Here is a 23534-nt window from a genome sequence, read left to right as displayed (position 1 = left end):
CCCCCCCCCCCCCCCCCCCCTTCTAGACTCGTCAAAGTAGAAACTAAAGGAGAAAAAACATGTTTTGGTTTACAGTTCATGATTTAAATGTCATTTAATTAATAGAAAATAACTACTGAAGGCATCAGCTCGGTGGAAATATATGTAACAGTATGATGTGTCAAAACTGCAAAATAGGAAGATTACAGCATTAAAAACACTTGGATATACCAAATGTGGACACGACCACGTGCTCGCAGTAACAAAACAAAACAGAAATGTTGAAAAACTGATAAGGCTCATTGTTTCTGCTACCCTACGATATGATGAGTATTCAAAATGGCCGCCTCATGATAACAAATGCTCACTATCGACATTGCGAGCTTAGTATTGACTAGGCATGGCCTGGTTACCAGTTTCAAGGTATACGTATATAGGAAAGAAAGCTAAAATAAAATAAATTAAATTCAAACGCATGAAGCCAATCAGTCAAAATAAGAATATGGCAAAATAAACCAAAATATTAAATGACATGTGGTGATCCTGTGTTTAAAATTTCAGCCATCTAAATTTCAGAGGAACATGGGTAAGCATTCCTCACATCACATCAAATCAAATCAGATCATAATTAGAACAATACAAGCTGAGTCATTTGCTGTATCTATCAGTCATCAGGGTCCATCCTCAGTGATTCCATTTTCAACTCCCCACCCCCACCACAGCTACAACATATAATCATGATGCCCACCTTGCTCCAAGAAGTTTCAGTCTCTACATTTCCCCAAAATAACAAAGAAAAAAACTATAATGTCCCAGCAGAGTCCCGGTGAGGGATGCGGGCACGATACATTCATTCGTAAATGCCAGAGGCTTTGATTTGGGAGTATTTTCGACTCGCATGGGATAATGTACATATGCGAGTCGGATGTCTTGCAGGTCGCCTCATAAATCTTTACCGTCTAGGCTTTTGCTGTTGGGGTCTCAAAACTTCTCTGGCCACATTGTGGTCCTCCCATCATTCATTTTAATGGGTTTTGCCATTTTGGGACATTTTAGCCTTGAGGTCTATATCAGTCCATCAAACTCCTGCTTTGTGTCATTCATCAAACTTTGGTCCTTCCATTCCAATGTTGTCCAGAAGCTTAGAAGAACAAGTCAAAGTGTAAAAAAAAAAAAAAAAAAGATTCTACTCCTGGATGTGCTTGTAACTTCCTTGGTGCGTCCATCCCAATCCCAACCTACCTTGAGTCTATCCCTTAAAAGGCCGCGGCGGCGGTTTTCCGATCTCTACTGAAATGTTAGTGTACAGCGGGTACCTTTTGATCTGCACCAGTCGGTAGGTGAGCGAGCTGATGCCGTCCTTTTTCATGGTGTTCTTGGTGTTTTGGATTTTATTGAATCTGGATGAACAGAAGAAGAAGATCCAATTAGAAGACAATCGTAGATTCGGTCTCAAGAAAGTTGCCGTCTTGAAAGGCACAACAATCGGAACCAGAAATGGCGATTGTTTTGTGACACAGCCGACGATGGCATGATCCAACACAGCTTTGTGAAGCGAGTGTGTCGTTGCACTGGCTGGGGTTCAACAGTTGCATCACAAGTGGTCCTTACGTGGGAAATTGGCTGGGATGGAAGCGCACAAGACGGGAATTGAGCGGCATAATGCCGAGCAGCTGCTGATGCAACCTCAACCAACAGAAAAAAGGCTGTGGTGCTGGTTTAGTTTTTTTTTGTTTTTTGGGCGGATGGCTAATCAGCAAGGAACAATCTGTTCTGTTTGAGGGATATCTGCATTAGGACATGTTTTATTTTTTATTGTTTTGGTCAGGAGCTCAGAAATATTGCTGCATAGCTTTTTTAACATTGTTTTTTTCATTGGCTTGTTATCTGGATTTTATTTTATATTTTATATTTCATATTTCAATTTTATATTTTATATTATTTATTTTATTTCCACTTGTTTTCAACTGTTTTTTGTGTGTGTGTTGGTTACCAGGATTATACACAAACTACCAGACTGTTTCTTGACAGCAGGCAAGACGCGGCAATCTGCAGTATTTTTCTTGAAAAGCAAGACACAGCGAGCTAAAAATAGAATTATGTGAGAGGATTGACACTTCCATCTCAACGGGGTTGGGGGTGGCAGGGATGTGAGGATTGGTGGTGGTGTGTGTGTGTGTGTGGGGGGGGGGGGGGGGGGGGGCAAATTCCGTAGAGCAAAATGAGGCCCGCATGACAGAGAAGAAAAATGAAGGCTGGATGAACTTGCATATAAAATTATATTTGAGCGGAGAAAAACTGACAGATGGATGGAGCAAGATATGCTGATATTAAAAAATCATGAAATCTTCAGATAAGTCCGTCATTGAGCACGTAGATTAAAGTCATTGACTAATCCCCCAACGTTACATATAGAGAATATTAGATGCCCTCAATTTGTAAGCCGTGAACCGACTCCGATAAAAGTTTATTTTAATTTAACGTACATCCGAGACATATCATTAGGTGCAATGTAATCTCCTCAGCTCCGTATAAAGATCTGGTTTAGAAGTACACTCAGTAGCCTGATGCATCCTAACTGAGCTAAAAGCTCTGTTGTCTCACTGGTGATGCAACTAAATCGCCCTAATCGACTTCACCGAGAGCAAAAACAAAAAAGACAATAAAATCCATGTGCAAACACGCAGAGGCTGACAGGGTATGAAGTCATCTTGGACATAAGTAATTGATCTGGATAATTGTGTGTGCGTGTTTGTGTGCATGTGATGAATACGCCTTTTTCTCCTGGACACTAGCCCGACATCTCATCGTTATGCTTCACCATGGCCGACAGACTCGGTGAATAGACTCTTGTTTGAGTGAACACATGATTGTGTGTGCAAGATACAACACACTGGCAATATTAATATTTTCTATATTTTGTATTCAGAAAAATCCACACATCAAGAGCCACTCCGTAGAAATATGCATCATTTAGTTTGTCCTATATTCAGTCTCATAACACGTTATATTATTCACGCATATTTTTCCTCTATATCATCTAAAGGTCAGCATGCGTACGGCCAGCTCGAAAGCCAGAGACTTCCAAAAATACAACCACGGCCATAAATAAAACGGCAGCGCTAGCGTCAGAGCGAAGCGCTTGAGCTTAACGCTTGAGTACGTTCGGACCGTCCTGTTGAGAAAATGACAGTCTTTTCTGTAAATGGCAACATGTTTCAGTCGTGGCGGTCGGGATGTTGAAAGATTCATGCGGCGAGACGTCGACGTGCATTTAGGACATCGTAGTAAATAAATCAAGCTCAAGGTAGATGAACTTATGTCCACTTGTGTCTTCACAATATACAATGAAAGCTACACTAATAACTTTTTTGTATGTTACAGTGAATTCCATATTTCTACTAAAATTCTAAGTATCAAATAAGCACAAGCACCATTGAAGATTGTCATATGGAGCAGAATCATGTCATCCATAATGTGGACTTAACTTTTCATAGCTGAAATGGAGTCGTAATAAAAAAACATTCTTTATAGCCTCGATGCTCACTGTCATAATATTAAGTGTAAAAAGCAAGAGCAAAAAAATAAATAAATGTTTTTTTAATAAAATAAAACACAGATGGTTGTTCCGGAGGGCCAGTGTTGACGTTGCACTTTTGGCACGTGCCATTTAAAGTGCTTTACAGACAAGCATTAAGCCTCCTCCTGTATAAATGACTTATTTACTGACGTGAAGAATGAGGCCCAATATGGTGGGACGAGCCTTCGGAGCAACATTAATCAGGAGGAATATAGCGCTTCACATTAAGCTGTTTAAACGGGGATTATCACGGTTTATTCTCTTGAAAGAACAATCCACCCCCTCCGACCCCCCACCGCCACCACCACCACCCGCAAACAAAAGCACCAGACCTGCGCCCAATCCGGTCCCATGCCAGGCTTGACCAATGAAGGAATCACATATTTCAACAAGCTTTGCCAGGGGTCAAAAGTATAATAAAATAAATAAATACAAAAAATTATTCACACTTTACACAAATTGTACAACATTGCTCATGTTATTGCAAGCTAAACATTCCCTTTCAAACTATGAGCTCACATCACGGTACGTGAAATGAGACAAATCAGCCATCCAGCGGCGACATCTTGAAAACAATTTGAGGAGCGAATAGGATGACGTCTAAAATAATCAGGTGGCGTATCGCATGTCATCCATCACAATTTTAGCGTCGTCTGAAATTGGCCTGCCGAAAACCACACGGCTCCAAATGGGAGCGTTTTGTCTGCTCGCCTTCAACCTAATCAATAAAAGAGCCGCCAGACGGGCTCGGCGTCATTGTGCTCTGCGCTCGATTCCCGCCCTGGCTCCGTGAGTCACGCCGCTTGCACAAAGGCGCCGCCAACAACAGGGTTGCTATTCATTTGGAGGACCGTGCATTATTCATGGTGGAGTGAGGGAGAGAAGGACAAACTTAATTTAAACCTTTTTTTCCCATCACTCAGAAATATTTTGCTCTTGGAAGATCTTTAAGTGGGATTTTGATTTAAATGCAATTTTGATTTATTCAGCCAGAATACAGAAAAATGCTACATTTCGCAATATCTCACTCTTGCCCAAAAAAAACCCCCAATAGATTTTGACATGAATAGCAGCAACCCGGTACCTTTGCGGGTTGGGCTCGTTGTGTTTGTCTCTCTCGTGTTTAATCATTCTGTAGCGGCCGATGCGCACATCAGGTCTGGACACCTTCATCCCGTTCAGAGTGATCCTGTAACACACATGCGGCATGAGGTGGGAATAAGATGTGACCAGAAGCACAAGTTATTGGATTGCGCCTTCACCATCTCTCCTCCACTCTATTGTTTTCATGCAATTAACTCTAACTCTGAAAGGGGAGCTGGAGAAACTCCCCGTGAATCCTATCAAATATGTCCGTGCAGATTGAATTTGGGGTGATTATTGGAGCAGTCTGGAAAATGGTTCGTGCGTGTGTGTGTGTATACATGCTGGATGGTCCTATCTGAATCAGACAATTAAAAACTATAAAATGGACAAATTTCTCTTAATTGTGCAAGAAAATAGCCTCGCAAGAAACATTCTGGAGCCAAAATGTGGCGTGACCTGAATAAAATTGCCTTTTAAACAATTTGAATAAAGGTTTGTATAATTGTCAAAAAATTGACTGATTAGTTTGCAATATTGCAATAACGCGTCTATCCACTCATACTGTAAACACGTCTGTCCATTCACAATGGCATCGTGTAAATACATTGGTTTGTTTGCATAAACACAAAACAAACCGCCCATTTCACATATAAACATGTCTATTCGCATACCCACATAAAATAAACACATCTGTCCATGAAGTTTATTGTACAGTATTTAAAATACTTTTCTGCACCAATTTCAAAACGCAGTTGACGGCAAATGACGTCAGCGGCATTGTTTGTTAGGATTCCCTTTGACGACATTTCACGTCAACGGTGCAGAAGGAGTTAATCAAAAAAGCTGCAAATGGTGACAGGAGTGACATTTTCAGGCAACCAATGCAGAAGATATTGGTCGGCACTAAAGGGGTGAACCGGATCAATGTGAGCAAAAACAAACCAGATTTTATATTAAGTGTCGGAATGCAGCAGCTTGTGCAAAATGAACTTTGAAGGACATATTCCTTACGACTGCACTTAGAAAGGCCTTTAAAGCAGCCAGCCATGACAAGGCAAGGGAGGGTGCGTGTGAGTGCATGTGTGAGTTAGTTCTTAATGCGAGGACACACATAACCTTCACACACGGCAGCTTAAAGCAAGTTAGATTTATCGCCTTTTTAATGTCGCTTCAAATGCAAATGACAAACTTAGCCAGAATCTAAAAGCTTTACTACGGGGAGAAAAATAGGACAAGGATAGTGTCGTGGTTTTTTTTCCCCCTGCTCTGTCGCTGTGGGGGTTAAACAGTGATAAAGGGGAGAGTTACGCTGATGATGCGCCGTCTGGCCGACTTTATTCGACAAATTGAGCCTTTTCCGCATCCGGCGGACACTCAAACAACATTAAATGGACCCATGGTTGAGGTTTCCTATAGCTAGCAATGTAACCTTTTCGAGACAAAACAAATATATTCATATTGGAAGTACATCATTCTGATTGTTATGCTACTTTAGTGTCCCACAATGTTGTTGGTCACTTTGGTTAGCATTAATTTAGCATTTAGCACTAATTTGTGTTAGAGCATTGTGAAGTGAATATCAGCCTCTGAACACATTTACCATTGTAGATTATTATTACCACAGTGGCTTTAAATCAAAACCTACTTGAGTGTTAAATAATATTAGTGGACCAGCCAGGACACATTTAATCTTTTCTAAAGTCATGGTTCAGACCTTTGTGGCATGACCCGAATAGCATAGCTTGTCCAACTGCAACATGAAGCTCACCTGTTGTAGATATCGTCATCCTCCCCTCCCCAGCCCCAGTACTCGTTGGGGAAGCCGTTGATCTTCAAGAACTGTTTTTTACTGAGGCCTGACACCCCCCCGAAGTAACCCGCGTAGGGCAACCTGGAGCAGACCACACAAGGTGGTGAGCAAGAAACATCGGATTTCATACAGTTCTACATCAGGATCAAAAGGAATGGTGTTTTCACCTGAAGCCAAACTTGTCCATGGCAATGGCAAAGTGTCGAGGCTGCTCATAGCAGTGGTACAGGTTTCGGTCGTCCATGGGGATCAGGTCCACATCGCTGAAAATGAAGCAGTTGTAGTCGCCGTCCTTCAGCGTCTCCGCGTAGCCAACGTTCAGCAGCTTGGCGCGGTTGAACGTGTCCTCACCCAACTGTCAAAGGACGCAAATGTTCACCATTACGTTCAGTAATATTTCAATTTTTTCATTTTAATATTTTGCCCCGTTAATTTAGTAACTGCATAGTGCAAAGAATGTGTTGCCACTAGTCAGCTTTTTTAACATAGTTACAATATAGCAACATCTCACCAAGCTATACTTCATTGCTACTTTACGGCCAACTACGCAGCTATTGAGACGGATGATGTTGATTTATCTGTATGATTACTCTGTATGATCAGTTTAATTAGCAACCCGGTTAATCAGTATATAATTATCACAGCCGGGGGGATTTACCATGACGCCGGCGTTATTTACGCCTGGGTGTGCATAATCTATCTGCATCTGCTCTGACATGGTTATGTGTCTAGTAAATAACAGATCTCAGTTTCCATGCGGTAAAATTACGACGCCGTGCCGTCATCGAGTTGTGCCAAGCAATTAAGGTGAAAGGTACAGGTTGAGCATGACTGCGCGACCATATATTATGTCGTGCTGCTGCTCTGTATTTATTATCACCTAGTGGATCTGTGTATTGACCTCTGCTTCGATGCTGTGCCTGATCATGTTGTGCACAGTCAGCCCAAAGTGTATGTGCATAGTGTACAATGTATGCAACATCATAAGATATAATATTGTATCATTAATAAGAGACAATCAGCCTTTTTAATTCTCCTAACCTCGATGACAGCCAAATCTCTAGGTTATATGCCAGCTATTTTAGTAATCTCTAATCTTCCTCTTTGCAAACCACTTTATAAACCACAATAGCATCTGAATCAATTGCACTTTACCGTTTATGCCTCCCACCTTATTAATTTTGCAATTTTGCATGCATCTAGTATTTTATCTGTTTAAGGACTTACAGCTATAAAGTTGATAGAAATAAAAACAAGCTTTAAGGCAACACAACACAAAACATACATTTGTCATAAACAAAACATTGGCAAGCCATTATACCACTATACTAGAATTTCAAACTGTCACATAAATACTTAATGCTAGTGGAATGGCATTGCACTTAGTCATGCATGACTGACTATAATGTTGGGCATGTTTGCATATACATAAAATAATACATGACAAAAAAAAACCTGGCCCGTGTGCTCTTCATATAAACTTGTTCATCCCAACATCGCCTGGGACACAGGAGGCTCATCAAAGCTTGATTAGATATTGTAGCCAAGCATCAACCCCCGCACGCACGCACGCACGCACGCACACACATCTAATTTAAAAGCTAGCAGTCTTCAATCCCTCTCACCGTGCCATGTTTTGCACGGAGGAACGTGGCAGCGCTGGCGCAGGGCCAACATAACTAATTGCTGTACATAATGCGATGCACACAATCGCAAAGCGCAAGCGAGGAGGGCCAGTGGCCAATTCAATAAAGGCGCCTGCCGCCTTTGTGTACAAAGACCATAGCCTAATTTGTCATAAGTAAATATGGATCGTACGCCGGTTGTCCAATACAAAACAGCTTGTAAATAATTGAAAAATAGATTATGATAACATAAATTTATATAAATTATTGCATTATTTTATGTTAATTTATAACATTTAATTTTTAGCTTATTCATAAGTGGGCAATGATATTAGGTTTGACTTTTTTCCATTAGAATAATAATAATAATAATAATTCATTCAATTTATATAGCGCTTTTCAATAACCCAAAGACGCTTTACAGATAACCAAAAAAAAAAAAAAAAAAAAAATAGAATAAGATAAGTATTATAGCAGTATTTTTGGATGTTGATACATCCATAATAATCTATTTTATTGTCAATATACTTGCTGGATGTCCAAACTGTAGTTATTTCAATTCTGATGGTAGACTTCAAAATATGCCATGAATAAATAAATAAATAAATAAATAAATATGAGAAAAAAACATTTTATTCCAGCGAGCAGGAATGACAGCGTAAATCAAACGGGAAGTGTGTCAGAAAGCAAGTAAACGTAAGCGTGACGGAGAAGACCGAAGGGGGAGGACAGAAAGCTGACAAATGTTGACTAATGTTGCCGCAAAAAGACATGACAAGGAAGGTTGCCGTTGCCCTCCGGTGTTGGGGATGAAGCTAGGGAGAGGGAGGGAGGGATCCCGTGTGTCAGTCAAAGAGAAACAGCTGACTCATGCAGAAAGGGACAAACAGTAGATGTACAGTATACTAGTCCCCTGTATACTCAAAGCTGCCACCTGACATCCGACACTCAAGAGTCATGAAAGGAGGAGAAAAACAGATGGTTGCCATGGCTGCAGTGCTTTTGACTAGCCATGCAGCGACTGGGCTAAAAATTCCCACATGCACACACACAAAAACAAACTATAAAAATGTAGTGGGAAAATAAAATCTGATAAAAAAAATCAAAATTATTCAAGCATTTCTTAAGAGAAGGTCAAGTAAAAAAATGCTTTCCAATAATTTTGCTTTACATTCCTGCACTATTCTAGAGACAGTATTTGGACTAATATCCTGTTTGTGGAATATGACTGAGGAAAAAAAAAATCCATCCGTGTTAATCTATCTCTGGGGGCGGCCATTTTACCTCCTACTACAACTTGTCGACTGAAAATGAAAGCGTGCGAACGTCACCAGCAAAGAGGTGAGCCGTGATTGGTCGTTACCTACTTTTGCTAAACATTGCACATGCATGTACAATAAGCACATCATCACTCTAGCAAATAATGACCCCCTCATATGAGAAAAACTTTAGAATTGTAGCTCAATGTTTTTTCCTTTTTCTTTGGCCTTGCGGTGGATAGAATTGTCATTCTTTTGCTCCGTTCTCCTTATTATGTGAGGAAACACACATGCAGACACACGAACACAAGAGCAGTCTGGGTTTCACACCGCAGGCCTCTCAGACCTGCTGCAGCTCGATACAGCGAGGTGACTCATCCCTCCTCATTTCCCATCACGACCAATATGGGACACCATCTGCCTCATGCCTTAATGTTGGAGCCTTTTCCAATCTCGCCGTCACTTTGAGATATTGCCTCTGTGTGTGTGCATGCGGATTGTGTATGTGTCTAAAATATGTGCAGGGTGAGACTGGGTAAAGTTGGTGAGACTGGGTAAAGTTGCAAAACTTCCTTTTCAAAGATGTATGTGTCTGTGTCGATTGCCAGAAGAACCCGAGAGAGAGAGAGAGAGAGAGAGAGAGAGAGAGAGAGAGAGAGAGAGAGAGAGAGAGAGAGAGAGAGAGAGAGAGAGAGAGAATCTATAGATCGCTTAAATCTGGGATTGCATCTTTGCTATAATTCTTGATCCTTGGAGATTCCATTCTTGAAGTGGGAGCAAGCGGTGCCCATTTAATTGTCCCATCATGGGGATTTACAGAAGAAGAGTACGAGGACATAATCATCGTCAACCTCCGAGGAGGATTTGGTAATTAGCATGTTGCGCGGACAGCCAGGGAGTTGTCAAAGTTTTGGCAAACATGCTCGCAGCAAAACATGCCGTGAATCCAAATCAGCTGGCCTAATTAAAATCTTATCCTCCATCCCAGAGTGGACCGACAAATGGCAAGCGACGGTGATCAATCGGGATGTCAACGCCGACTCTCTGTGTTGTTCAGCGGAGGTCAACAACACATGCGCGCCGAGAACGAGGGGTTGAATAGTCCAACATTATTCCACGTGCACTTTTACTGCCTTGAGATGCATCCCCTCCTTGGTAAATTATGTGCCGTTACGCCGATGAGGGAAGGCCACAAGGCTCGTAAACGGAGGCAAGCTGAAGGACGCCGTTTAGCGAGAATATGGCAGGCGATATGAAGCATGCGTGGGAAGATTACATTTTACATAACAAAGACAACTTTTATGATTAATAAATGATCAAAACACTAAAAGATGTTTTAATTGTCAGTGAAGTCGATAAACTATTTGCTGTCTTTGTGATGTAAAGTATCTTCGGGATCTCGTCTTTTTGCTGACATCTACATGACGTAGCATCGTAACGCTTAACTGTGTAATTAGCCTCCTGCTGGAAACACAGCAGATGCGGAACATAATGTTCAGACAGAAAGGCGCACACAGCGGCGACAGTAATTGTTGTTATGACAATCTCACATTTTATAGAGGCTACATATAATTATGAAGGATGAGCTGCTGTGATGGTAGATTAAAACGGCATTAAAAGACCCCATTCTTCCATTGTAGAGACAAAATTAACTGACAATACAATATAACCCAAGAGTGATGATTAACACTGGCGTGAAGTAATGTAATATTGTAATGTCAAAAAAATAATTAAACCAACGATACTCATTATGCTCACCTTAAAATAACAGTTTTGAGATATATGAGGATGATGCTCGTAATTTTGCAACATAACACAGCAGGCCTTGTTTTGGGTCAGCATTAGCCTAAAAGCTAAGTCGCTAATTCATTTCAACACAGAGTTTTTTACCTGTGTGATATCATTTAGTTACACTTCACACCAGTAGGGGGAATTATTTTTTATTCCCATCAACACCATTTTGAAATGGTCACAATGCCATATGGCCACATTAAAGGGTGCAGTGAAAAAAGCTTAGCAATTTAACATTTCCCTTCTGTCGAGGAAACTTGCTTCTTTGGAGAATTTCCACATGGGAGTTCTGGAATTCGCCTAGAACCGCAGCTTCCAACCAACACGGCCGACCTCCTGTTCAATTACAGACATGGTCCTTGAGCCACAAAACAATCATCCGGCCTTACGGCTTTGAGTAACTAAGCTAATCAAGCTCGTGGGAGTGATTAATGTCAAAAACTGAAGCACAGCAGTGGACCCCTATCAGTCCTATCTGACCGGCCTCAAGGAACAGCTCCAAGATGACCTAAAGCAAAAACCGCTGTGGGTTTTGGCATTTCACAACCATGACTCTAATGGAGATGATGGGAATTATCCTGCAGGGGTGAAGTTCAGTCAACTGAGCAATGTCTGGGCTTGAACTCCAGCTGTTAGAAGCAACACTGGAACAATGCCAATGCAGGGAAAAGACCAAAGGGCTGAGCTGCAGGTGTGGGAAAACAAAATCAGAGCTGGAATTTGCCAGGTAACAGTGCGAGGGACGCACATCATTCTGCATCCCGATTTACTTCCACCATCCATCCATCTTACACAGCTTTGTCTTTCCACTGCTCCCTCATTTTCCTGCTGCTTAGTACAATATAAAACTGAAATGACGCTACTTAATGTTGGAATATAACAGCACACGAATAAGGCCTTGAAGAGAGTTTCTGTCGTATGGGCATATTTACTGCTTGAATGGCTTTTCAAGCGAAAAAAATAACACTCTGGTCAGCACAGCAAGGTCACAGGTTGATTACCACAGAAAGCATTCAGCACACAAAACTACACCTAAATGCTCATTTTTCGCTCTCTCCACCACACATTGTTATTAATTCAATAAAAGCTTTGCAGCGTATGGACATGATTAATTTAGGCGCTTGGAGAGCTTTATAGCTGTCGTCGCTGAATGTTTGCCCGTGGCCAAAGCGGAACATTTGTTAAACTTTACTGCACAACATAAATCATGTTTTGTAAGAACTAATTGCTTGTTTTCAGGAAGACGACCATTCAACCAAACATTTTCCCCACGATTAAAGTGCTTACAAACAAGCTTATATTTAGATTTATAAAACTCCCGCTTGAGAGATTTTGTAAGACTCTCCAGCGACAATTGTTCACTTTCTATTTTCTTTATACTATATCAAGAGAATCAAAGCACACCTTCTAAATTGATATGAATCATTACAAAAGACGATATTTAAAAAGATGGGTTGTTTTGTATCGCTGTTGATATCTTTGTGCCCTAAAGTTATTGCAAAATGACTAGGCTAGATAAAACAAGATCAAGGTCAAGGATGATCTTATCAAATTACCTTGCTGCATTATTGAACGCATCCAAATCCATCATCTGCTTTTGTTTGAAAAAGCAATGCCTCTGACTTTGTTATGAATCGGTGTACGTATATTAAATTTTGAAAGCTCGTCACCGAAATACTCTCACAGTTATTAACGTTCTCGCCAGTGTACCTCTGGGTAGTGCTAACAGCAAGCATTAGTGTCGGAACTGAAATATTTATTTGTCTCATAGTTAACTATGCACTAGCTAATATCAGCAATGTCACTGACATACTTTATCACACAATAAACTATAACTGCCCAAAGCACCTGTCGTGTGTGCGAGCATCAACGAACAGCTAACGTTTGCACTGAAATACAACGTTTCACAGCTAACAACAATCCAACCCATCAACTTGTAGTTAGCGGTAACAGCTAACATTAATGTTGGCACTGTTGAATTTTGTTTTACACGTAACAAGATAACTAGTCTACCTGCTGCTAGCATTGTCAGCTAACAATAGCAATAGGACTGAAATATTAAGTTAACATATTAGCCAATCGAATGGACACTAGGGTTAGCTGCTAACATTAGCAGTCGCACAGGAATAACTCATCTCACAGCTAACCCATATAACCATCTCGCAGCTAATGATGGGTTGGTAGATCTATCTTTCAGCTCCCACAAGCTAGTCAGCGAACCACTGTCTATCAGCTAAATAATTGCTAACAGCTCAACAAGGACGGTCACTTATGCTGACTCAAAAGATTGGGTCTGAGGAGATGACACTCTTCCATTAAGCAGAGAAAATGAAGGGCACATGATGTCCCCACTTATCCCCAGTTTGCTTTGGAATCACATTTCAAAGCCTTCAGGAGGGAGTGGCAATAAGCGGGTGACCTTTTCTTCTGAGGCAATTACGACTAACTTTTCTTCCGCTCGTCACAGTGCGTTTTAGAAAATGATCCCTGTTGGTAATCTTAAACACTGCTGACAATCTCATAACACATCCTTTTTTTTTTTAATTTTCATATTACAGTCCTCGGTTGAAAAATTAAATGCAGAGAGAAGGAAAACAAGAGCCACAACACAAATAATGATACAATGCACGCTACGGAATATAAAGAACAAAAATTCTACCACTTTCTTTCTCTCCGGGGGGGATAAACAGAAAGCGGAAGATCAATACCTTCTTCTATGGTGAACTGCACAAATGTACCAATTTTCTTCCCAAACATCTGTTCAACATGTAATTATCACTGAGTGTGGTTGTGAGTAGCAAGTAGAGAAGAAAAATAATGACTGTCATAATAAAAAGCCTTTGCTTTCATTAGTAATTGCATGAAAAATATGCTATGAGCAGATGGGGAGTATAATCCGGAGCATGATTTGAAACTGATATTCTGTTAGTTTTGTGTCATTTGTACAATTCTCTCAACCTTAAGCGACTTTATTAGCATTAACAATTATCATCATCTTACACCGATGCCACAATTTACCAGCTATCTGCCATTTATTAATTTTTTCCAAATGTATGTTGTGTTTTTCAGTACACAGCTGTTCCAATTACAAACTAGCATTTTTAGGATCCACATACTCAAGTTTGTTAATAGGATAATTGTACTTGCCAAGTTTACGAGACGTACGCTGCACCGATTCCCCGATAAATCGATGCAATAATCGATAGGATAATCGATTTAAAAAATGTTTGTTTGTGACAGCCCTGAATTTTTTACTAATCAAAGAGTACAAGTGAATTTCACATCTGAAAGTGTAATTCAGCCATAGAGTCATTATGATAAATATAAATATATGAATTCCAGATCAAAGTAAAGCTATCATCTAACGGTGGTTGGATCTTTCTCACCCGTTGCCCTCTGCTTCTGGGCTCTTTTCCAATTCAGATGATGAAATGACGGCCAAATAAACAAACAAACAAACTCAGGTGCAGTCAGCCCCTCTGCAATACCTAGTCATGTTACTTTGCCAAAATTTCCACACAAATACAATAGAACACTTTATCTCCCAGTTCACATGTTTCCGATTGAACAAACAACTAGAAGAGTAACAACCTTTGAGGAGACAATAAACCCTGCTGGCATCGAAGATACCATTTGGCACATCGACAGCGTTCGGGGCGAAAGAGAACAGCAGCGTATCGAGAGCAGACACAGCGGGGCAAGCGGAACCAAAAAGGTCCGTTCTGCAGGGAAGTGATTAAAGGCGTAGCGCAACGGCTTGGCCAGGAGAGCACGGACACAGTAGAAATCATCACCCGGACATCTTGGCTCACAAGCATATTTATATCAGTTTCATCTTTTTCCCCCCAGCACTAAAATTCACAATTTTTTGTATCTTTCAACTTTTTAAACGTTATCACAAAAATTGAGAAACAAATCCCATAGACTATAGCTAGCAAGGAAAAAAAACACATGTCAACAGGGCAGGCGGAACCTACAGGTTTGTTCCCCGAGGGCGGGGGGGGATGAAGAGGAACAGGGAGCGATAATAGCTCAGATGGAGAAAGTATAATTTAAGACTAAAACACGCACACTCATCATTACTAACAGTGTAAAAATGTCACGATAGAGGTCAGTCTTGAGGAGTGTGGTGCTTCCTACCTGATTGATGATGTAGATGCCGTAGTCAATCCTCTGACGTCTCAGAATGGGGTGAAGGTAGTGAAGCCAATACTTCAGGTGGTTTTCCCGGTGACGGAACGGGATGATGATGGCCACCTTGAGCACGGGACACACATTTAAGGACTTTATAGGATACAGATTTTAAAGGCAACTGTATCTTCTATCGTCTATATCCCAGGTTTAAACTCTGTTGCTAACCTAAACAGCAGCATCTACCAATCTTCCATTCTGCACAGATGACGTCTTGAACAATGAACAAGTATGCCATTTTGGAGGTAATTTTTCTTAGAGGATGTTGAAAACACGAACCTTCCATCGAGGCCGACAGTCAGGGGGCGTGTAGCGGCCTCCCTCCGTCACGTTGGGGTTCTCTCGCTGCACGCGCTCCATCGTCATCTGGGAGCTGAACTCGATCAACAGGCGGCCCACTGAGGACGAAGACAGAGGGAGGGAGTGAGGCTCGATAACGAGAATAACAAATAGGAGGATGGCTTAATGAGCGGCGGCCAGATTTGAAATCTTCAAAGTAACATTTTCCGCGTATCAAAACATCTCAGCACGAATAATGGCTGGCTTTAGAACACACATTTCGAGAAACTCTTCTTTGATGTCAGCGCCTCTTAAGTTAGTTAATTACGTGACGATGAAGTCAAACCATATGTTATTTTGCGTACATGTATTTGAGGCTTCAAGATACAAATAATTCATTGAAAAGAACAGCCTGGAGCCAGATAATACATCACAGCATATCGTAGAAAATGCCAAATACGCCCCCTAGTGGCTTATAGTCAAGTAAAGGAGGTGGCAAATCCATTCAGTGGTGGTGGCAGAAATCAAAATCACACAGTCGCACATATGGGAAAATGAAACGGAGCATTTCATGATGTATTTAAAAGTCAGGCGAGTGGAAAGACAATACAATAAAGGCAGTAACAGCCATTTTCCTTTGGGGCTCTTTCTTACATGCTGCGTTGATGGGCTTGTGCATTAAAGCAGTTAAGTACACGCATGTGCAGGAGTTAATATAATCCACTTATTGACAAGTTTGCCTTGCAAGACCTTGGCCAATCAACACACTGGAACGACCCGAAGAGTCATCGACCCTAACCGGGTTACATGCACTCAATGTAAAGACTCCCAACTGCCCTCTTCACTGGCCACTTTCTTCCTGTCATTAGTTTGAATGATATCCTTGAAAATCTTTAAAAGAAAAGCACCCGGACTAGTGCTGGCAATTATCAAGCCATCCATTAGCCCTACAGGGCGTGACAATTGATCTTAGTTGAAAATAACGCAAGGTAGCCACTATCCAAGGTGGCGTGGTCAAGAAAATTAGACTCAAGAGGAGACAGGCAGCAAGAAAAGGAGGCACTGCAGCTATGTGGAGACTAAGGAGCACAATGCACACACATTTTTCTCTCTGACTCATCTGGACGGAGGCCAAGGGTCCCAAACTCAATTGCATTGACAATTCTCTTTAAAATCCCACAGAAGACTCGGAAGCGTTTGGCTCGTCACTTCGAATAGATGGGAGGCGCAAAGAGACTCGGAGCTGCCGTCGCCGATTAACGAGCAGCCTGTCGTGACATCTCTGCGGTCAGATGGCGTGCGGGCGAGTGAGCGAGAGGAGGATGCGGCGAGGACACGGTGTCAGGCCTCTTCGGGGAGGATCAACGCGCTTTGGTTCAAGTGAAAATCTCACACATGATGGAGTGTGTTAAACTGGCAAAGGATTTCAAGGCGAATGTTAGAGAGGCACTTGATTGACAGGAGGAGGACACAGGCTTATGCAAGGACAGCAGTTATAGCCTTCAAAATCAGCAACCTTTATGCTTACTCCCTTGTAAATAAAAATAAACCTGGCTATATAATACGTGAGAAATAAAAGCTATATTTATAAATAAAATAAAAGTTTAAAATATAACAGGGTATATCCCTTTCAAAAGTATTAGAACAACAAGGTCAATTGTTTTTGCCGAGTTCTAAAGACATTTGGACTTCAGATCAAAAGATGAAAATAGGATAATATTGAACATCCCTACTTAAAACGTTACCTTCCACGCTAAAATCCAACGCAAATGGGAAAGATGAATTATTTATTGATTTGGTTCAATCTGAACTGAGCCTATTAAATCCTCGATTGATGTTGCAGATGTTATTTAATTGGCAAGTATGCAATCCTTATTATACAGTACAATAGTTCCTTTCTTTGCCGTTTTTTGCAGTCTTCCACGCTCATCTTTGATTTTCCAATGCGGCTCTCACGGCCTTCTTTGAATCATTAGCGGGTGCCCGCACGAACTAGATTTGAGGATTAGTGGCATCCAAGAATCTTCTGTGCACGTGCTCGTGCCGTCACGACACCCATAAGTGTGTGTGCGTATGTATTTGTGTGTACAGGAGCTGCAATAAGAGATAAAGGGTTAAGTGTGGCAATGCTTTTGATGCCCACAGCAAAGGACAAAAGGGGCCACATTCAATAACGGCTGATAAGAGCCTTGCCTCCTTTTGTGTTGTGTAGTCGTGTACGTCTTATCTGAATGTGCAAAGCCGCAACGGCCGTTATTGTCTTATTTTGATGCATTTTGATGTCTTCTTGTCACTTTTTGTACTGAGCAGCCAGCAGCTGTTTCTTATTCTTTGCTATCATGACACTTTTGGAATACCTTTTTTTCTGTGGCGATATTACTAACAAAGCCAACAAAAAATATTAATGCAGCAAAGCCATTAGCCCAAAAATGTTCCAACAAAGCAGCCCCCCCTCCCAAAAAAAAACATCAAAAAATGTCCGAAGTAATACTTGGGCCCATTTCCTCTGTGCTTGGTTTAACAAACAAGAGAGTCTAAAAGCTCTTAATGGCGTGAATCCATGTGAAGAGTATTTTTGATGATGTACGGCGACAGTGGCGGCGGGAGCGAAAACGAATGGAGAAAGCGTGTAAGGTGGCGGGAGGAAGCGGGCGAGGGCGTGAAGGAAAGGAAGAAAGAGAAGGAGTGCTACTTTGAGATACACCCGCTAATGAAAAGGCACGACCGACGCAGCCATAGCGACGCTCTCAAGAAGGAAAAAAAGAGTTGATGGTAATTGTTGATTTGCTTTGTTGCCACACATCAAGTAAGGTGGGTGTGATTCTCTCAACAGGCTCACAGATATTTCAGCGATGTTCCATTTATTTATTATCTTTCTGTGTGTTCACAATTGTCATGGTGGATTTTCTGGTCATTTCTTAACTAGGTTGGATGTATTTTTTTTGTTAGCGTTGATTTTTCCTACTGCCCAAAAAGGCACCACAGCGATCAGTTATTGCGTTTGGACAGAGGAAAGAGCGTACGTGAATGTGGAGGAGACGGCTCTGTATGTGAGAGAAGAATAAAAACACCCTTGAAAGCCAAAACTTGCCCCTCGTCGTGACTCGTTACTCGGAGCCGCAACACGGATTATGTGTGTCGTCTTTCCCAAACAGCAGCTGTTGTGTGAGATGACCTGACACTAAAATTAACAAAATAAAAAAAAAACAAGTCTCTTTTTATGACTCAAAGTTTCACACAAAGGGACAAAAAGTTGTTGTTGTGACTTTCGATCTTAAGACCTTGGGACATCCCTGCACTTTTTTTTTTTTTTGAACAAATGGTATTATCATTGCTTTATTAGCTTGGACTGAAATGATTCCAAGTCATCGAGGAACAGCAGGCACAGTAAAGCACGGCCTCATCTCAGCCATGTGCTGAATGGCTAAATGCACACAAGATGTTCTTCAACACACAAAGCATAAAGAATTTCCTCACGCGCGCGCACGCGCACACGCGCGCGCACGCGCACACGCGCACGCGCACACGCACACGCACACGCACACACACACACACACACACACACACACACACACACACACACACACACACACACACACACACACACACACACACACACACACACACACACACACACAAAAAGCAGCCAACCTTGCAGCATGCTTGTTTGAAAAACAGCAAAATCACTCCGCACTTCAAGCACGTCCGCTTCACTCTAGCGCGGCTGACATCTGAACTCTCGGGAGAGAGGCTGTCCAAGAAGGGGTTCTTTTTGCACCAACGTACACATCAAGGACCACGGTCAACGCCGCCCGTCTTCATCTGACTTTTCTTTAATCTCCTTTTCCTCCTTCATTCCCGCCCTCAGGTGTCGTCTGCCCTGTCACTATCAAAAGAGGCTGGTATACAGCCACTTGAGGAAAAGCTTACTTTTGCACAACCAGGCCACAACATTAGTTACACTGAAACAATTACAGCTTCCAAATAAGCTCGCCATTGATTTGGAATGGCATCATTCGGAACCAATTTGCATGAAATAACCATGGTCAAAAATCCAATGTGATTTGCTAAACAGGATGGGAGGGGGAGTATGTTATTTTTCTCACATACTGAAGAAAAGGATATATACTCACCAAGGAAAAATGAAAAAGCTGTATCGTTCTTGAACAGGCCTCCCAGTGAGAAAGTAATTAGAGCATGTGCTGCATAAATGATACAGTGAGTGCTAAGTGACCTTCCTGGTGGGGGTACGAAGCACAAAGGCTAATGGGTTTAAATATGAGACGGCAGGGCTCGCTTCCTTCCTAACGGCAGCGCTGAAATATACCATTTGGGTGCAGGATGACGTACAAGAAGTGATAGTTGGAAATAACTGGACACTAAATGGACAAAACCTTCAATTGGGGTTTTACACTGTGTTGGGGCGGAGTCCTGACGTGAATAGCGGAAAGAAAAAAAAGCAAGATTAATCAACGGCTACTGTGTCACAAATTAGAGTCCCAAAATAGTTTGATATCATTTCAAAGTCATTTTACATTGTGCTTAAATTTCCCTCCCATACAAAGCTTGTCTCTGAAATTTACTCTCCGACTTCCTTGAGTCTAATTCCTATTCATACAAGAATTTGGTGCCATCTTGTGACATGTTAATGCATCACCTTCTAATACTGCCAATCCTCATTTGGTGAATCAGAGTTATTATTATGAATGAATAAACATTCAAAACATACAAATAAATAGTAAATGCTTTTGAATCCAAGTTAAAACTTATTTTCCCATACCAATGATTAAGGTCATACAAACATTTTTAAAATCCTGTTTAATATAAATAATAGTTATACACTGGACACGCTTTTAGTAATTTGATTTTGAAATGTCTAACTCTTTTGTCTCTAATTGCTTTTAAGTGTTGTGATTTTAACTATGCAAAGCATACATCTTGTGTATTAACTGTGCTATCTAAATAAATGTGCCTTGCCTTGCCTAGGGCTGAAAAATTAATCAAATTCAAATCCACAAAGCAGTCAAATGCAACTATCAAATCACAAAGACTGCAAATTTTGAAGAAGAAAAAAAGGTGCTTTGATTATGTATTTGGGATAAAACATTTCATTCTTTTGAAAGAAAACCCAATTGGAGTCGGTGAAAATTAATTAAATGGACATTCAAAGGCCTTCAGGCAAAGAAACTTGAGTCTACCACATCTGTTGTGCCTTTCAATTAAAAACTGTCAACAAAAGGTAAACAAAGGTTGGACAAACAATCAGGGGAATGAAAAACAGACCTTGGGAGCTATCACAACACCTTTCCAAAGTTCAATTACACGAGCACTCATTCATAAAATATAATTGCTCAAAAATCCTGCAATCCCATAATGAATACAGGAGCGTGTGTGATGTATGAAATAAAATAAAGAACTAATCTACATGCAGATACACAGATAATCACAACGTGATGAGAACTCTGCTGGAAATAAAGTGTCTCCTCCATAATGAAGATGGCTCAAGTCTTTGGGGGAATAATTAATGTGGATTAATTATAATAGTGCTGATGATGTCAATGGACAAAGAGTAATTGCACGTCGGCTGTGGGCGACCATCATTTTACACTGTTGCTGTCTAGTCACAATTAAAAAAGCTGATGGACTGTCTCCATTATTTCTTTTTGTAGCCTTTAAAGACAAGTTTGCTAACTTGTTTTATTTGGGGAAAAAGATCATTTCCACAACACACACTTCAAGTGGTATTTGATCATTAATATGAGGCCTGGAAATGGATTTTCATTTTACTGGATGGATTTGAATGAGTTTGTAATGCAGAGTACCTAATTTGTTTGATTTGCATTTGTGAAAGCGCTGCATAAATAAAGAATGAGTTGAATTGAGGTAGTAATTGACATGCAAGCGTTGATTAGTTCTCTTATGTAACTTTACAGTACCATGCAGCGAGTACCATGTAGTGTGTCTGTCGCTCGAATAGTGACAGACGGTAGCTGTCCGGCTAACAAGCTAATTAGCAAGCGAAAGCTGGCGGTTGAGTGTCACGACTCGACACTTGCACTTTTTATTGCGTTTATGCCATCAGAGACCAGTGCTGAGCAAATCTGTAAGTTGGCTGAAGGTTTCTGAAAGCAGGCATACAAGCGACACACACACATACACACACGAAAGCTCAACTGGGAGCTGATTAAACTGATGTAACAAACTGCACTTTTGCCTCCCCGCTGGGTTGAAAGCTCCCGACAAGCGAGTCTATCTGACTCCGACGACACCGCGGCCATTTATTTCTACTTCGCTGCTGCTCTTAAGGTCCCGGAAGGAGGCAGGGAGGGGAGGATGGTTTGAAAGGTTGAAAAATAGATCGCTCAGGGAGGACATCGAGCGAGAGACGAGGCAGAGTTGAGACCGGTGAGAGAGGCAACAGGAGAGAGGAGATCATCGGTATTGATCTGAAAGTCTGCTGTCTTATAGTAAACTGTGTTGCAGAAAACTGGAAAATCAGACATTTCTGACATGTGACTACAAAAAGTACGCTGTACTATAAGACCAAAACATTAATATTGTGTGAATGCTTATTTTTAATGGCTTGATTTATTTTTACAAGAATCAGTCACATGAGTGATTCTTCATTGCAGTGTGTCTTCTACAAAGCTTCGAATGTTTGCTTGGTCTCAGATAAAGAACACAATCTCATCAAAGAATATCGTCAATATGCTGATTTCTTTCATGCCGTCTATATATACTTGGTCATTCATCTTGGATTTTCAGTAAAACAAAACTAAGTCTACTGAATAAAACATGTCTCGTGGTTGCACAGAAGCAGGAAAATCTGAATGTGATGCATCACATTTGCTGACAAGGCTGATATTTAAAATGCCAGAAATAAATCACTTATGTCCCGTAAAACCTCACAGTGGCACCTTTGTGGTTTGTCATGGAGACTCTTCAAGATCAGCCTGTCTGGAAAGGAGGCGGTTGTCGTGTATTGTGGGGGGGGGGGGGGGGAAAGAGACAAAGTCTTAAAAATAGGATGACAGAAGCGAGATGAAGGTCAATTCAGCATCTTGTGACAACAATGCTTAACTACTGAAACAAAGAACAAAAGCTAACGTGACAGAGTGACAGAGTGGATGGATGGTTGGGGATGAATGGAAGGATAGAAGGGACGATGGATGGATGGATGGATGGATGGATGGATGGATGGATGGATGGATGGATGGATGAAAGCAGACAGACAGAATGAAAAGATGGAAGATTGATAAATAAGATACATGAGTGTACACAAGTTTGGGTTGAATGGATGAACGGACGGACAGACGGACGGGTTTGACATAAGTATGATGTATGGATGGTGTATGGCTATGTGAGTGTATGAGTTCGCTGGATGAGGCGCAGATGAAAAGACTGGCAAGAACCTGTGTGGATGATGATGGATGGATAGATTAAGTGCCACAAAAAAAATACAATAATAAAGTGCAAGAATTTGTGAAGCCAACACGAGCAGCATTAGTTCAGTGTGGGACAATAACGAGAACTGACTGTAACTCTTTAATGTTCATGTTGTTCTTTTGTTCTTCGCAGCAGCAACATAAAACAACCTGGCCGCCTCCATTCGTCTTCTTTCTCTGGTGCTCACATTTAATTACGATATCAAACGTAGTGGGGAGGATGGCTCGCGCAGGCTACCATCGTGGAAATCTGGGCTTGTGATTATTTAAAACAAACAGGCTGGCTGTGATTAATGGCTCACTTTGCGCCTTGAGGATTTTAAATTGAACTGCTAACACACACACACACAAGCACGCACACAGAAAATAAAAGCTCAAATACGCTCCACTGATTTCACGTTGTTTCCTCTCCGTACAAATTAATATCTACAAATAGGGAAAAGCGCATCGATAAAAGTTAAAAGGCATAAAAGTTTCAAACGATACAAT

The 23534-nt window shown here is 41.2% G+C and overlaps 1 protein-coding gene across 3 annotated transcripts in view; it reads right to left on the bottom strand.

The window, feature by feature from the left end:
- Positions 1-909: 909 nt before the first annotated feature.
- Positions 910-23534, bottom strand: part of b4galt2 (UDP-Gal:betaGlcNAc beta 1,4- galactosyltransferase, polypeptide 2) — a 48146-nt gene continuing 25521 nt past the window's right edge. For 2 of the 3 annotated variants that reach the window (XM_037275418.1, XM_037275419.1), the window contains exons 3-8: positions 15601-15719; positions 15271-15387; positions 6623-6810; positions 6414-6536; positions 4644-4748; positions 1229-1379 (exon numbers count right to left, since the gene is read on the bottom strand). In XM_037275418.1, the coding sequence (XP_037131313.1) occupies positions 1229-1379; positions 4644-4748; positions 6414-6536; positions 6623-6810; positions 15271-15387; positions 15601-15719 (803 nt within the window). Of the gene's footprint in view, positions 1380-4643; positions 4749-6413; positions 6537-6622; positions 6811-15270; positions 15388-15600; positions 15720-23534 lie in introns of all 3 variants that reach the window. The other variant, XM_037275420.1, reaches the window with a different exon arrangement.

The sequence above is a fragment of the Syngnathus acus genome, chromosome 17, assembly GCF_901709675.1.
Source record: "Syngnathus acus chromosome 17, fSynAcu1.2, whole genome shotgun sequence".
Lineage (NCBI taxonomy): Eukaryota > Metazoa > Chordata > Actinopteri > Syngnathiformes > Syngnathidae > Syngnathus > Syngnathus acus.
This window is presented reverse-complemented; position numbering and strand designations above follow the sequence as displayed.